The following is a 17,605-nucleotide window of genomic DNA, read 5'->3' as shown; positions in this document are numbered from 1 at the left end:
GAAATATCTTTTTGCCAGGAAAGTACCTTGTTAATAAGTACAGGTTTGAGCTTCATATTTTTCATTTTCCTGTCATCTTGTTCAGGTTGCACCTTCCTGGTCCAGCATGGTTGGGACTTGACAGGTCCCGAGCTAGAAGGATTTGCTGGATCAGAGACAGTCCAGGGCTGTTGCCCCAGGCAGCCCCAACCTTCTGCTTTCCTGGGACTCTGTCCCTGGCCGGGGTCCCTGGGTTGCCATGGGGCTCTGGACCCTAACTCTACACTTCCAGGGCTGTCATTGGGCTCTAGTAGGTGGGGGCTTCAGCCCCAGCCCTGTGATGAGGCTGGGCAGCTGGGGGCTCTGGCTCCAGCTCCAGCCCTGGCTAGGCTGCTGCTCTGGCCCCAGTCCCTGCTCTGCAGATGGCAGTCTGGCCCCAGCCCCAGGACTCTGGTCCTGCAATATCCATGGGCCACCCGGATGAGAACGTGTTGGATTTAAGAGGTTCAACCTGTATTTACAACATCTTTACTTGCCTTTTATTTGAATCTTTATCTCAAGCTCTTTCAAACACACTTCAGTTTGGTTTTACTATAAATCTGTGCTAGGGAGACTGTTGGACTGAGGTAAAACCACTGAACTGGGGTGCACTGGTTCCTCAGAGGCTCAGGATCAGAGTGCATTGCAGGGCTCCCAGAAACAGGGGACTGGGCAGTTGTGTGACATAATCTGATTAAACTATGACCATAAAACCTACTGTTCTATAATTGCAATCAATCTTCTATCAAGTATGATACATGGCCAGGAAGAGTTAAGCATCTGCAGTCTAACTGATCCAGAGCCAACCTACAGAGACAAGTTAGAAAAAATATAAATGGTGATTAGGGCCCTTCCATTAGGTAGACTTGATATTTGACATGCAAACTCATATTGTTAGGGAATTAGAAGTGATATTAATTATTTGTGTTGACCTATATAGCTTGCTACAGGTCAACATTGTAACCACACAGTTCCTATCTATTACTGTAGCTATGCAGAGATCTAAAGGGAATATTAACATTTAAACCAGGAGTCAGCAATCCCTGGCAGGGCTGCCCGGAGTGGCCCATAAACCGATTTTTATCAGCACACAAGGTGGGAACTCAGCTCTGCCTCTCCTCCTGCATGTAGCCAGAAACTTGCTCCAAGCCAGGCCATCTGTGGATTAACAAAAGATCAGCTAATGCTCCCAACCTCCAACCAAACGGAAAAGCTCTGCATTTTAATTTATTTACTAATGAAGCTGTTGTAGGTAGGAATATTAGTGACTTTCAAAAGTATCACTGGCACTCAGTGTGTACACAGAGGTCAAAAGCTCAAATTTTGGCACTTTGCCTTGGAAAGGTTGCTGACCCCGAGTAAGATGAACCTTGGGTGAAAGAGTGCCACTATTGATACGTATCCTTAAAGCTTGTGGTAAATTGTATATAAACTATTTAATGGATAAATTACCTTGTGTTAATCCACATAGTTAATTACCAGGGATGTTTGGGAAGTAGAGGAGTGCATCAAAAGCCTACACCCATGACAATATGAGAGTCCTGGGAACTGCACATTAAGCCTTTGGGCCCTGATCCTTTTTTCAGTCACAGATCTGCTTAAGGTTTCATGCAGGGGAAACCTAAGCCATAAGGACTGAGATCCCAGTCCTACACTGGAACACCCTGCATATGATATTTGACTTTAGACTAAATTCTAAAAGACCTCTTTGCAGCTACAGAGCTCACCATCTCTACAATGAATCTGATCTCAGAACTGTATCCAGGTCTGTATGTACCTTGATCTTTTCACCAACACACTCTCCCTACTAATTTTTAATACATTTAATTTCATTAATAAGGATTAGCAACAGCATGATTATTGGGTGGAAGATGAGTGACATATTGACCTGGCTGTACGGTTGGTCTTTTGGGATGAGAAGATCCCCTCTGTTTAGTGAAGCTAGTTTTAAATAACCATTCATCACTAAGTTTGGTGTTTTTGAAGGTGATACAAGTGTGATGCTGACAGACCCAGGGCACCAGCACCAGGGATTGTACCTAAGATCACTGGGGCTAAAGCCCTGTGATCTACCACATGAGCTAAAGGCCAGCTGGCTGTCAGCCAAGGCTGTAGAGCAGAGACTTCACTCACCCTAGTATGAGGTCTCAGTGCCTCTGGGCACTACACAAGGAATGGAATACCTGAGGAAAAGGCGTTCCTGACTTCTTGTGGAACAGAAATTTACCCTTGTTGCTAGGTTGGTATATGTTGTGGAAGAATAATTGCCAATATTTGCACCATATCTGTCTTATTTCTTAGTAGTTTGTCCTGACTGTGGTATTCTCAGTGGTGACCTGCAAAGGCCTGGTTACAACTTGAATGCAACAAAATGGAGTGTGTTAATCACTGGTTTACGTAAGAAAATAAGGATGGGTCTCAGGATACTGTGAGCAGAGCACCTGTGTTGACAGTAGGCAGTGGCTGAGGAGAGTTTTCCCCAGTTGGACACAGACAGACCACTCTCCCGCTTCATGAAAGGGGCTAATATTTACCCCAGACTTCTCAGGTAACCCCCAAATAAAGTCACAGGAGGGACCTTGGAATCTAATGTTAGGTTTGAAAAAGCTGGCCTAGCTGTATGCCCTTTCTGTGTTTTCTGCTTGCATTGCGCAAATGGAAAACTGCCATTTCTCTCCATCTAATGCCAAACCAAGTACTGGGTGCCTTTCATAGTCTTTGACGTATTTGCATAAGTGTCTTGCACTGAACTCCGCATGCCTGGATAAAATTTCTGTGAGCTTGTTCTCGTTATGCAGCATACAGCACGTTACGACACTGTCTACAGGAAAGGTGATCATGGTTACACTAATGTAACACCACAGTTGCACGATTGTGATAAATCTAGTACAGTGGATATCAGTGGAAAAGTTACAGTCTGTTACAAATTATTATCCTATTTAAATCCATGTAGCCGTAGGGTGACTGCATTGCCCTTTGGCAAATATGGGACACTGGCCTCTGGGGATGGGGTCAGGGCTGCTGTCCCATGTCAGGGCTCCTTGGCAGTGTGGGCTCCTGCTCCAGGGTGAGGCACCAGAGGTGGGGGCTCTGCAGCCTCCAATGGGGAGGCAAGAGGGAGGAAGGAGAGTGCAGGATGGGAGCTCGAGGATCCCGGTGGTGGGGAGTTCCAAAGCCTCCCAGCCAGGGGTACAGGGGGAACAGGGAATGAAGCAGGAGCTGTCTCCCAGAGGTGTGGGAAGCCAGGGATGAGGCAGCCGACCTGTGGAAGGGCTGCTTGGCAGTGGGAGATGCCTTCCCTAAGTGTAGGGCACCAGGAAATGAGGCATCCACCCCACTGTGGAGTTTGCTGGCAGTGGGGGCTGCCACCGTGGGGTGCCAGGGAATGGGGCAGCTGCCTCATAGTGGAGCTCTCCTGCAGCAGAATCTGCTGCCACAAGGTACAGAGCTCTGGGGAACAGAGCAGCCACCCAGTGGAGGAACTCTCTGGAAGGAGAGGTGGCCACCCTTAGATACAAGGTGCCCGGGAACAGGAGTCCCACAAACTACGGGACAATTTGCCTATTTTCTTAAAAAAGTGGGGATGCCTCTGAGACAGCATAAGTATGGGAAAAATGGGCAGGAGGGTCACCCTATGCATTAGTATTATCTCAGAAGTTATGAAATTTGCCATGTATTTATATCTCAAACCTGCTGTGTTTTTGGGTAAAACCCACAAGTGTTTATGGCCCATCAAGGATGATCAGCTCTACCAGGGATCCATCCTGGGGTTTCATCAGGCAGCTTCATGAATCGGCAAGGCACATGTGACCCAAGACTCCATGTTTGTGCCTGTAACTTTCCATGCACCCAGGCTAGGGGGTACAAAAGTGCAGACTGTGACATCATCCTTTTTGTTCAGTCGTTCCATTTCTATGGACTGTGATTTTCTAACAGGAGGGAAGCTTAGAACAAAGGGCCCCCAGTCTTTTTCGGTGATCAAGAGATACTATTGCAAGCTAGCCAAATGACCACCATTCCTATTATCCTCACCAATGACTCTGAAATCAATTCTAATGCATATGTCTCCTTTAAACATTTAATAATGTTCTCATTTTCTTTTTTTAAATAAACATTTAATTAGTTTACTAAAGATTGGCTGCAGTGTGGCATTTGATGAGATCCTGAAAGTACTTATTGGTGGGGGGGTTAACGTTTGAAATCAGAAGAAGCAAACCTGTGGTGAATTTTGTTTTAACAACCTTTCATTGCTAAATCCACTTGTCTGGGTGGTAACCAGTGACTGGTGTCCTTAGGGGTTTGCTGGTTAATACACATGAGCCGTGTCTACACGTGCACGCTACTTCGAAGCAGCGGCACTAACTTCGAAATAGCGCCCGTCACGGCTACACGTGTTGGGCGCTATTTCGATGTTAACATCGACATTAGGCGGCGAGATGTCGAAGCCGCTAACCCCATGAGGGGATGGGAATAGCGCCCTACTTCGACGTTCAATGTCGAAGTAGGGAACGTGTAGTCATTGCACGTCCCACAACTTCGAAATTGCGGGGTCCGCCATGGTGGCCATCAGCTGAGGGGTTGAGAGATGCTCTCTCTCCAGCCCCTGCGGGGCTCTATGGTCACCGTGTGCAGCAGCCCTTAGCCCAGGGCTTCTGGCTACTGCTGCTGCAGCTGGGGATCCATGCTGCATGCACAGGGTCTGCAACCAGTTGTCAGCTCTGTGGAGCTTGTGTTGTTTAGTGCGACTGTGTCTGGGAGGGGCCCTTTAAGGGAGCGGCTTGCTGTTGAGTCCGCCCTGTGACCCTGTCTGCAGCTGTGCCTGGCACCCTTATTTTGATGTGTGCTACTTAGGCGTGTAGATGTTCCCTCGCAGCGCCTATTTCGATGTGGTGCTGCGCAACGTCGACGTTGAACATCGACGTTGCCAGCCCTGGAGGACGTGTAGACGTTATTCATCGAAATAAGCTACTTCGATGTAGGCTTCACGTGTAGACGTAGCTATGCAGTGCAGCCTTAGGTGTGCTTCAGTTACCCATCAGTAACATGGGGAAAATAACAAGCAGTCCTGTGGCACCTCAGAGACTAACACGTGTATTAGGTCATGAGCTTTTGTAGGAAAAATCCACTTCATATGAAAATCAGAGGAAAATTGAGGAAGTGGGTTTTTCCTACGGAAGCTCATGACCTAATACACGTGTTAGTCTCTGAGGTGCCACAAGACTGCTTGCTATTTGTGAAGTTACAGACTAATACAGCTACTCCTCTGAGACTATTTACCAGATAGGGAATATAGTACTTCACAGGTTTATGCATCAAAGAAACTCAGCTCCACGGTAATAGGGGCTATACAAGTACCTAAGATAGAAAGGTGGCTTAGGGTTATCTTTCCTCACCCCTTTGTATCCAGTGCTGCGCACGGTTCACATGGACTAGAGGCTCTGATCCTGAGTGTAACTGCAATGCACTAGTTGTGTTGTTCCACTTTAACCATTAAATTATAACTTGAGTATCACACACTCAGAGACAGAAACTGTTAAGTTGCATAGGAGTCCCAGCCCACCCATCATCATGTACAACATGTGGACTGCTGGTAGGAACGAAGAAGCAATCAGCTGTAACTAAATCTTGATAACATTGTTTTGGTTGCTTATTGTTTGCCATTAATGTGTGCTATCTAAGAACATTCCTTCCAAAAGGGAACAATTAAGAAAAAGCAACCCCACAAACAAAGACAAATGTCCTTTTCTAAGTGTTTTCTTCTGCCAGAATTTTTAGACATGAAGCTGTAAAAATCTAGCTACATATTCACTAATAGTCATTATAACCCTCCAGGCAATGGCTTAAACAGCATTCTGACATCACCTAGGAAATGCACCTATAGAATCAAGGGTCCTTTCAGAACAAACACCCTCATTTTGATCTCATTTGCCCTGTTTTCTATTACTGCTTTCAGTGGAGATACAGGTATAGCTGAGAGATGAATCTGGCCCAGACAACTTATTTGTATACAAACATCCCTAGTATTACATACAGGAAATAAAAAGGAGGGAGCAGAGAGAAAAAAATTTAATGGAGGAGCAGACTTGTCTCTAACCATAATAAACTTTAATAAACTGGAATATAAATATGGTATTTACATTTCACTGGCGAATTTTGTCTGGAGCATGTAACTTAGCTTTGCTGGGTCCCCTCTGACTTGGAACGCCTGGTCGTTGTCTTACTTGCCACACACTAATGCCATCCTGTATTTGCAACCCCCCCACCCACAATTCATCCTCCAACCCGAGGTTGAAAAACATTGCTCTAGATGAGTTGATGTATCCCCTGGAAGAGCTCTGCGTACCCCCAGGGATACAAGTACCCCCTGGTTGAGAACCACTGCTGTAGACCATTTTTCCTTCCATTCATGACTGCATACAACATTTCCCTTCCTATTCACAATCATATAATTCCCTCGTGACAACTGCAGAAAATGCTTCTCTCAAAAAGCCTTGATATGATTTGTGAAGGAGGCTGTGATTTGCGAAGGAGCCAAAGGCAGATAGACACATACACTGGGAGATGGGCGTCCGACTCCCTTAGGAAATCCTAACCTTTTGATCTTTTTAAAATGTAATTTAGAACAAGGAGGAGGAACCAGCACGAGGTGTCCAGTCAACTCTCTATAGGCCACCTTTTGGGAGACAGATCCATGCATATTTAATGCTCCCATAATCATGTAACTATGTATGAAAGCAATAGGTTGGTGCTATGGGAACCCTTGACATGCCAAAATTGTTCATAACAGTGTCTTGACAGAATCCGTCAGCATACTCTCAGGAGTGCGACAGCCTGTCCTGTTCTTGATCACAGTGGATTGGATTATGAGCAGGACAATGGATGGCCATCAATGGGGCATTCCTTGGACATTTTCCAACAGCTAGAGGACAACGATTTTGCTGACAATGTCGCCTTCCTTTCACACCAATATGAAAGCCTGGAAGAAAAGGTCACAACACTAGACAAAACTGCCTCAGTGACTGGACTGAGCATTAAAAAGGTAAAGACCAAAACAATGACAATCAACCAGTCCAACAACAACACCATTACACTGGGAGGGGAATGACCTGAAAGATGTGGAGCAGTTCACCTACTTGGGGAGTATTACGGGCAGAGATGGAAGAACACATCAGGATATCAATGCCAGGATAGGGAAAGCAACAGCTGCATTCAAGACTCTTTGTCCCATACAGAGTTCATAAATAATACTTGCAAAGACGAAACTGTGGATCTTCAACACAAATGTGGAGAGTGTGCTCTTGTATGGATGTGAGACCTGACATACTAAAAAGTCTTCAAATCACAAGCCACAGACATTCATAAACAGATGCCTGAGGTACATCGTTAGCATCAAATGGCACAACTTTACCACAAATGAGCAGCTTTGGAACAGAGCAGGGTGAGAATCACTTGATGTTCAAATCAAGAGAAGAAAGTGGGGATGGCTAGGCCACTCTCTCAGAAAACCATCATCCAGCATAGTCTGTCAAGCTGTCAAGTGGATGCCGCAAGGAAAATGCAAAAGAGGAAGACCTCAGAAAACATGAAGAAGATCTATTGAGACTGAAGGACAACAACTGGGGAACTCCTGGAGTCAGCTAGATGTGTTGTCCTGAGACAGAAGGAAGAGGATGAGACTTCTCGATGACCCATGCGCCACTCGGAGTACAAGAGTTTAAATCAAGTCAAGTCATGGGTGCTGTGTTGTTTGTGGTATTCAGGGATTACTTACTATTTCATTCTGTGTCTGGTTCCACATTGCTGAACATAACAACAGTAGTGTCACAGCACCCTGCTTAGACTTTCTGTCTGGGAAGCTCAGCCCTTAACACTACAGTCCCCAATACCGCATTGTTGAATGCAGTGATTGTTGGATGATCCACAGTACTGAGATCACATGTGGTCATTAAAGCTCCATGGTGCTTCTTTGTATGTTGTTAATTTCATTATCCTGGCTAAATTACAGTTCTATAATACTTATCATCTGTGTATCTATTCTAATTACATCCTGCTTAGTTACCAGTGGATAACAATAATCGTCCTTTGCTTCCAGCCTGAACTGCCACAGCAGCCATACCCATTGCTGATATGGGCTGCCCTACTCTGCATGAGCTGCAGTTTCTGCAATATTACCACCTTTAGAATGAGCTTGTGACCCAGCCAGGAGGCAGTGACATCTCTGGGTTCAAATCTGGAAGGAACCAAGCAAGCTTTCTGGAGAAGTGTGGAGGGTATAGAAGAAATATGTCTTTTTAACTATTCAGAACGTGTAGTTCATGCTGGTTTGATTACACAGGTCATGTGTTCTTTATATTCTTTGATTGGATATCTGTGGGTTTGCATGTGTGCATGGGTGTGTGTGGAGGGATTAAGTTTTCAGGCTTCATGTCACCTTTTCCGACTGCCCCTGAGTGGCTGAAGAGATCTGTCAGTTAAGGAGAGAACACCACCTTACTGCCCTAGTCTGTCTCTCAATTTCCCGCCCAGAATCATAACAGCCATTTTATTCAGCACAAGAAGATCCCAGCCATAGGTATGGATGTGGGGGCTCTTAACTGGCACAGTGATACACCCCTAATCATTCCCCAAAACCTGGTTGCTACCTATGGCAGTAATACTGGGTCTAGCAAAGAGCTCTGCACCCTGAGAGGAAGGCAGCAAAGAGCCATTGCTCTGATATTGTTCAGCCACTAAGGAAGGGCTTGTTTCAGAAATAACTTTCTTGGAGGCATTTCCTGGTCGGATTGAGCTCTGTATCATTGTAGACATATTTACTTTATGACGCAGAAATGCCCAGCCTATAGTCTGCTAAATCAATATCTTTACACTCCTAAGAAAGGGACCTGGGTGGTAGGGTGAATGGCTCTCATTCCTGCGTAAGCAGAACCAGAAGGAATGCTTCCCTTACAGCTAGCTGGAAGCAGGGAGAGACTCTGGGTGTGTCTGGTCTCTGTAAATACAATGTGATTGCACTTTGCTTAGATTTGTTAGATATTCAGCTGATGGAATGGCATTTTGCTTATTGTAATCAACTTAATTTGTGAATCACCACCAGCTATGTTTGTATGAAATGTGGGGATAGCTGAAATATGGTTATCAATGTCTTATTGTGAGACTCTAGACAGCAAGATTTTGCTTAATCTATTTCAAAGGAAAGGGCTCACAGCAAACAACCTTAATAAGCAGGGGCTTAATGTTCAGCGCTCTTTGAGACTAAGGCCAGGTCTATATTAGGCATTGAAGTTGATTGCAGATGCATGATTCTAGCTATGGTACCTGTATAGTTAGAATCGACGTATCTACAATCAACTTACCTGGCCATCATCACAGAGGGAGGTCAATGGGAGAAACTCTCCCATTGACCTTCCTTACTCTGCACGATATTGAGGAGTACAGAGGTCGACTGTCGACATCAGATAGTTTGAGTTCATGCATCCCTGCTAGTCATGTGAAACTGAACCCTGGAAGACGGACCCTGACTGGGTCCATCTTCCACATATTGAAGACATACCCCAAGAAAGGTTAAGGGTAGGTTATTCTGGTTAGGACATTATATACCATCTCCACGGCATAGTGTCTGTTCTGCTTTGACCTGCCCCTGTCTGCGTAACCTCTGTGTGTATGTGCGTGTGCAACCCACAAACCTCGGCATGTGGTTCACTGGCCCATGTAGTGGCACCGAGACCACTTAAACAGAGAGAGAATGAGTGTCCTCTGCAGTCTTAGCTGAGAGGCAGCTGGCTTTTAGCTCAAACTGTAGAGGCTCCTGCACTAAGCTCTAGAGGGCCCAGGTTCACATCTGCCTGTGGGTGGTTACAAGGGGGTCTCATCTGGGGTTTCAGCTGGGTCTCTGAAGCTCAGGATGTGCTTTCGCAGCTAGGGGAAGTATGTAATACACACACACAGGTGTGGTTCACTGTCCCCCATCGTGGCACCTACACCACATAGGCTCCAGCTCCAGCATGGCCATAACTCAAAATAACTTGTGCAATGCAAATTGCATAAACTATTTTGAGTTAACTTATTTCAAACTCGGTACCATCCAAATAGCACCAAGTTCCAAATTAGCAGCTATTTTGAAGTTCCTGCACTCAAAACAGTGCTGCTATTTCAACTGTGGTGTTTGGCTGTGGAGTTGCTATCTTGGGATACATTTGTGTCCTGAAATAGCAACCATAATGTAGCCATTGCCTTACACAGAAAAACAAAATAAAACCAAAGAACAGAACAAAACGAATCTCTTCTATAGCTGTGATTCTGTAGAAGGTGATGAACTGAGGTCCCAGGTTCAAGTCTGCCTGTGGGCAATTATCTGAACATGCTAAACAGGCCACAGTCTGGCCCATAAAGAGAAGGTGGCTGTATTCTCAGCGCCCATTGTGAACTCTTGCCTGTGTGATGGGAGCACCCTCACAAGCCAGTGGAATCTTGGTGCAGTGGGTACGGTGACAACCAGTGCCTCAGCTTGGTACAAGCTGAAATCTTGTCTTGTTTCTGCAAGGGTTAGAGGAAGCTTCCTGTGACTTATCTCTTCGCTAGGGACACAGGGCAGAATTTTGCCCTTTCAGATTCTGCTAGAATAACGTGTAGCAGTTGGCTGGTACGTTGTCCCATCAGTTTAGTTGGGATTGTTTGAGGATAAGTTGCTGCTCATTTGGGAGTAAGGAAGGGGGCATATTTTGGTTCAGCAGAAAAGTACAAAAAATATATCAGGCTCCCTGCAAAGATGCAAGAGGGTTTTTGCAGGGTCAGGCATTGCATTTTGATGCAAGAGCTGAACATTTTCGAAGGGGTTTGGATGTCTTAACACCCTGATCCTATGGCAATGGGTGCTGTAGACATACAAGAGAGGTAGAGAAGCCAGCAGAATCTCTGCAAAAATGGAGGAAAATATTTGTTCTTTGCATGCACTTGATATACAAACAAAAAAGTCCAGATTTATTTTCTAATTAAGTTAAAATCTAATCAGCTGAACTCAGACTTCTCATACTGCTTATAAAAAACAAACCAAAAAAGACCTCAAGCAGTTCTGTAGCACCTTAAAGACTAAAAATTTCTTAAAGGTGCTATAGGACTGTTCGTCTTTTGCGAAGCTACAGACAACACAGCTACCCCACTGAGACTCTAGTGCTTATAGGCACCTCTTCAGACACTTTCTTCATTCATACACAACAGAGGTTTAAACACATCCTCTAGACAAACAACACAAGGAAAGCAGGGAACGAGAGCAAAGTTAGCACCCATTAAATTTGTGGCTTCAGGTATAAGACTTCATCCACCGCACACTGAAGTCAGTGTTAAACTTCTCTCAGATTAAGAGCCCTTTAGAACAGACCCTTTGAACAAAACTCTAATGTCTAGAGGTTTAAGTTCCCTTTGCATCTGAAGTAGTGCAAGTTTTGGGCAATACAAGATTTTTTATTGTTTGGTCAGCCTAGACATAGAGCAAGAATTACTTTAAAATCATCTTTATTGTTTGCATGGAAAAAGCTCCGATTTACGCAGAAATATATATGGTGGTATTAAATTTCCTTGTGAAAGTAAGGGTGTGAATTAAGATAAAAAATTATGACATTCAAACATTTCTGGGAAGCCCAAAGCTCACATTACCTAATTTGTATCAAACTCCAAGTTCCCCCAGGTTCTACCATCACTAAAAGAAATGCCCAGCCTTCCCATATTAAATGTATAGCAGCTTTTTTATATCAGTTTGGGTAAGACTCATCCTTGGTGTAAATTCATTGGCTCTAGGAACTAATTTGACCCATTATCTATACCATATTTAGTAGGTCTTTCTGTCAGGGAAGCTCAAGATGTTCTCTGCTGCGGGTGTAAGTTTTGAAATGTCTTACCTGTATGGAGACACTGCTGTATGAACCACCTATGACACCCGCTATGAGTAATGGAATGTTTTCTTGAATGGCATAAGATCCATCGGGGCACATATACTCTGCTTCATCCACTTTCGTCAAAGATGCCCTGACGAATTCCAGAGACTGTTCTAAAGCATATGTATCCCTTGAGCACGTGTCCAAAATATGAACTCCAAGCTTAATTCCCGGGAGCAAGTAACTGTCTCTGTTGATTTCATCAATGGCAAATAACATAGCTTCCAAGCGCTGGATGCCTCGGTCTTCATTGATTCTCCCACATTCTTCTGTCCCAGTGCCTTTTTCATTAATTGGGAACAATCCCCCTAAGACTAAGTCTCCTTCTATCTTAATTTCCTTTCTTACAAAGTTATGGTCAGTTAGGGAAGGGAAAACTCCTCTGGAGAGCACAGCTAGGGCAAGCATCTGCAGTTGGGTGAACATCTTCACAGGTCCTGTTTCGGCCGCTTTAAGAAACATGGGCAGGAGCAGATGTGCCCCTTAGTCCTCTTGATCCATGGCCAAGGCTGAAGTGCTGTTCCACAAGCAAGAGAAGAACAAGCCAACAGGACCTTCCATCAAGTCCCTAAAGAGATGAAAGGAATTAGAAAAGGCAAAAGGAGACATCAGTTATTATGTTCTCGTCATCGATAAAACATTCAGAGTGGTGTTAAAAGAACCCAGTTTGGGAAGACAGAAAGGTAAGGCGATGAGAAATGAGATCGGCTTGCACGCACGTAGTGCCTTTCATCCCAAAGGTTCTGTGATTGTTTCACAAGCTGAACAAATTTTTACATAGCAACTACACACCAAACTCCACAGAAACACAACCAACTCTGAGGTGACTCGAGCTAAGTGCGGAATGTTGCTGAGTGCTGTTAAGCAACAAGTTAGGACAGGAGATGAAGAATAAATGAAGCTGCTTCCCCCCAGCATCTTGCAGTCTCTGGCACTCATGTCCCACTACTCTTATGCTGTCTTGTCCAATTTAATGGTCTTACTACCCTTACGCTTCCTTACACCCACCACCAAGGCTGCAAGTCTCTCGTATCTCACCGCAGTTATCAACCTCCCATAAGTTATATCTTCGCTTCCTAGTTAAAGTTATTTCTACCCACTGGATCCCGCTGCCTCTCCCACTGCTTCAATATTCTCTCACTGCTGCCACTTGGACCTGGTAGTTAGTTGTTGCTCTGCTCAGCTCAAGACATTTTCTTCCCAAATGCCAGGCTGAAATCCAGTGGCCTCACCCTCCTTGGGATAGGGGAGGTACATCCTTACAACTCTACCCCTGACTTGGGGGAAGGGAGGGAGACATTCTTGGGGCTCTGGTTTCCCTTCCAGGGCAGTGCAAGGGAAACACAGGATGGGAGAAAGGAAATATTATCAATCCAATTGTACAGATGCGGGAACTGAGGCTCAGGCAGATTAAAAATCTTATCCAAGGACATACGAGCTGCGTCTACACGTGCACGCTACTTCGAAGTAGCAGCACCAACTTCGAAATAGCGCCCGTCGCGTCTACACGCGCCGGGCGCTATTTCGAAGTTAACTTCGACGTTAGGCGGCGAGACGTCGAAGTCGCTAACCTCATGAGGAGATAGGAATAGCGCCCTACTTCGACGTTGAACGTCGAAGTAGGGACCGTGTAGACGATCCGCGTCCCGCAACGTCGAAATTGCTGGGTCCTCCATGGCGGCCATCAGCTGGGGGGTTGAGAGATGCTCTCTCTCCAGCCCCTGCGGGGCTCTATGGTCACCGTGGGCAGCAGCCCTTAGCCCAGGGCTTCTGGCTGCTTCTGCGGCAGCTGGGGATCTATGCTGCAGGCACAGGGTCTGCAACCAGTTGTCAGCTCTGTGGATCTTGTGTTGTTTAGTGCAACTGTGTCTGGGAGGGGCCCTTTAAGGGAGTGGCTTGCTGTTAAGTCCGCCCTGTGACCCTGTCTGCAGCTGTGCCTGGCATCCCTATTTCGATGTGTGCTACTTTGACGTGTAGACGTTCCCTCGCTGCGCCTATTTCGATGTTGGGCTGAGCAACGTCGAAGTTGAACATCGACGTTGCCGGCCCTGGAGGACGTGTAGACGTTATTCATCGAAATAGACTATTTCGATGTCGCAACATCGAAATAAGCTATTTCGATGTTGGCTGCACGTGTAGACGTAGCCACGGTGAGTCTCTAGCAGAGATGGAAACTGAAACCCAGATCTCCTGAATCCTGGCCTAGTGCCTTAAACACCCCATCATTTGTCGTTAAAGTTAAAAACCTTGCAAGAAAATAACTCAAGTTCAAGGTAAAAGCAGAACAGAGAGGATACAGATACTGAAGGTTGCCTAAAGCAGAAAAGTGCCTAAGGCTGAACTTGCTCTTTTTAATATGGGTCAAGAGTAGAAGAAACATCCAAACATTTATGTATATTGGCTGATTCTATTCCCACTGAAGTCAATGGACATTTTGCCATTGCAAGGGGTGCAGAATCAAACCTTTGGATCTGAACAAATTATGCTGTAACAGCTTCATGGCAATATATATGTGCCCATAAACTCCTTGATAGTGTTTCTTTCCAGCCTGAATTAATGTGGCCACCTTGAACTCCTAGTCTGTAAAAATCAAATAAGGCCATATTTAAACAGAACCCTTTAATATTTCATTACCACATTTACCTTTTCCTTAAAGCAAAATTTATGATGATTAGGCTTGCTGGGCTGTGTATAATTTAGAAACACTTAGCATTATTTTAAACAGACTGCTAAGAAATTTAAAGAAAAGACAAAAGTTAATACTGCAAGGTGGAGGAACATACTTATCCCAATGCATCTGTTTATCCTGGGGCTGGAGGGTATTTCTATATTGCTCTATCAGATTCTGGCAAAGGACAGAATTTGATATATATTTACTCCAGCATCTTTGTATCATAAGTCAGTAGCAAGCCACCTAAACATGCTTCTTTACAGCCATATTGATGTGTATATAGCTTGAACCACAGCCCATTTCAGCAGAGGTCTCCATTCACAGATGTGTGTGCAAATAAACAGCCAATACAGGAAAAGAACCTTAAAAGTTAATATCCATTCTGAGGAACGTTGGTGGGAATTATGAAATAAAAGTAGTCGCAAATAATTCAACATGAAATTCAGTCAAACAAATCATTTGTCAGAGATTATTCAATCATCTTCAGAGTGGTTCACATAGTGAAAAAGTATTTGTTTGCAAATATTTTATTGGACAAAATCATACCAAAAGTTGTCAGACAAATTACTGGCAGATAAAAATTCAATCAGATCTGCTTTCATAGTTCTTAGGAGTAATCTGTCCTCTGGACTGTAATGTGCTTTGAGATTTCTTATCTGTTGTCTACTTCATATTTGTGTTTTGCCTCTATCACCATGGTATCCAAGGGCCTCAACAAACATTAAATGTATGTATCTCCATGGCAGACCCATGAAGATTGTTATCTCCATTTTATGGGGGAAACCGAGGTGTAGAGATAAGGCCAGTTTTTCAGTCGCTCATTACCTATGCTTTGGGCCAAATGTTGAAATGAGCTTAGCACGTAGTTCTGCAAAAAGTAGATTTTCAAAAGAACTCTGCACTCTGCAGCTCCCACAGTAATACTTATGGGTAAATTTTCAGAAGGGCACTAGACCTGATGAACTGAACCTCTGTAAATCTAGCCACTTTTTTGTTGAATGAGTGGGAGCTAAGCAAGGCTGCGGAGCCTACTGTTCATCATGCTGGCCAACTGTTTCCTGGTACTGCTCCCTCTGTCTGTATCCATTTGTTGCCTCTTGTATTATACTTACATAGCAAGTTCTCTGGGGACAAGGGACTGCCATTTTGCCTGGTGTTTGTACAGGATGTAGTGCAAAGTACAGTAATAATAATAATGTGACTTGCCCATGATCATGTGTGGTACAGCTCAGAATCCAGCCCAGCTGTATTGAGCTCTCTGCTCACAAGGTCATTCTTCCTTCCCACGACTATCTTTTCCTTTTGCCTGAGGGTTTTATGGGTAGTATCAATAACAGTTTGTCACAACAGCACTCAAAGGCTGTTGAAAACCAATAACTTCCTCTCAGAAATGTCTACCAAGAGACAGCCCTGTGTTCTAAATCCCACGATGACCCACACAAGGCCCTGAGCATCAAAGCTGTATTAGGTGACATTTAGGGACATGGTCAGGCCTTTGGTCTTGGGATAAATGCCATCTGGAATGAGCAGTCCAGCAAAGGGAGACAGCTTTATTCCCATTTTTCAGCAGTCACACTTATTTCTTTGGCTGCCAGCTTTTTCAAGCAAGTAACATGGGTAGGGCGAGGGTTGGCTTTTTCATGGGCACCAGGGAGTGGGTGTGGAAGGGTGAGAGATGGAGATAGGTCCCCTATTCGCTTTCCTTTGTCAAACCACCTCATTTCTCTGGGAGCCTGTGTGCTGAACAGCCCTGGCCCAAAGGACGTCTGTTGAGAGAAGGACAGGGGGTGCTCTCTGGGAGGGAAGAGCAGGTGGGCAGCCTGTGACACACTGAATTGTAGCTTGTTTTGATGCACACAGGCTAGGTAGCCCAGTCCACAAGGCCAGGGGTTCATGCAGGCCTCCAAGCTTCCCAAGAATCCAAAACTAGGGCAAAGCTGGCCAAGTCTACTCTAGACATTAAAGTTGGTTGTAGATTCGTAATTCTAGCTATGGGAATTGCATAGCTGGAATCAACTTATCTACAATTGACCAGTTTTGCCATCCTCGCAGAGGGAGGCTGATGGGAGAAATTGTCCCATTGACCTCCTTTACTCCTCGTGATATTGAGGAGTACAGAGGTTGACTGTCGACCCTGGTTAGTTCAATTTCACATGGCCCTACTAGGCACACAGAATTGAACCCTGGAAGATTGACCTTGACGGGGTCAATTTCCACATACTGTGTATTGTGTGAAATGGGTCGGGACATTGGAGCAGATTCCTGGCTCCCAGGAGAACACGATCAGTCTCTTAGTTGTTTGGTCTCTTAGCTTTTAAATATTCACCAGGAAGGTAATTTTATTAAAAAAAACCTGCTGCTGCTTGCAGGCACAGCTCTTCTCTTCCCTGCACACTGGCCAACTGTGCTTCCAAGCTGCTGCACGTCATTGCTGCTGGAGCCCCAGGTGGTTTTGGCTTCTTTTTGTGTCACTGCACTGCCAACAAGAACAGGTGCAGCAGGCACATCCATCTGAGGAGGGGAAGGGGCGGCTTGTCAAAAATTGTTCCCTCTAGGACAGCCAAAGGGGTGCTGCTCACAGGCAAAACATGTTTTCCTGTTGGCTATGTGGTTAGGAAAAGAACAAGCTGTAAATAGCCATGTAGGTTTATGTGGCTTGATAGACTGTGTCACGAAGGGATTCCTGGGCACAGCGTTTTCTGTGAAGAAGAAAAGTTAGTCTGAAGCTATTAGCAAAGTTGAGCTAGGATTTTAAATTCCCTCCTGCGCATCTCCATCAATGGCTACCTCTGACATGTTTGGGTTGGGCTGTGTTAGGTCTGAAATGCACATAAGCCACTCCTGGTTGTGTTACATATAACAGAATGGGGGCCATATTTTGACTTTCACTGCAGTTGTAATAGCACTCCCTAACCCAGACCTGAATTGTGCCACATGCTTCTGGAAATGACATCACCACTCTGCCCAAATCAGCACTGGCTGACAAAAC

General features: G+C 45.0%; 1 protein-coding gene across 1 annotated transcript in view; it reads right to left on the bottom strand.

Annotated features, from left to right (window-relative positions):
- The window catches only part of GRM3 (glutamate metabotropic receptor 3), a 55,791-nt gene extending 43,384 nt beyond the window's left edge, over nt 1-12,407 (bottom strand). Inside the window, exon 1 of the mRNA XM_074984170.1 lies at nt 11,910-12,407. Within this exon, the coding sequence (XP_074840271.1) occupies nt 11,910-12,407 (498 nt within the window). The remainder of the gene's footprint in view (nt 1-11,909) is intronic.
- Between the last annotated feature and the right edge of the window lie 5,198 nt (nt 12,408-17,605).

This window comes from Carettochelys insculpta, chromosome 1 (assembly GCF_033958435.1).
Source record: "Carettochelys insculpta isolate YL-2023 chromosome 1, ASM3395843v1, whole genome shotgun sequence".
In the NCBI taxonomy this organism is placed as follows: Eukaryota; Metazoa; Chordata; order Testudines; family Carettochelyidae; genus Carettochelys; species Carettochelys insculpta.
Note: the sequence above shows the minus strand (reverse complement) of the source record. Positions and strands in the feature narration are given on the sequence as shown.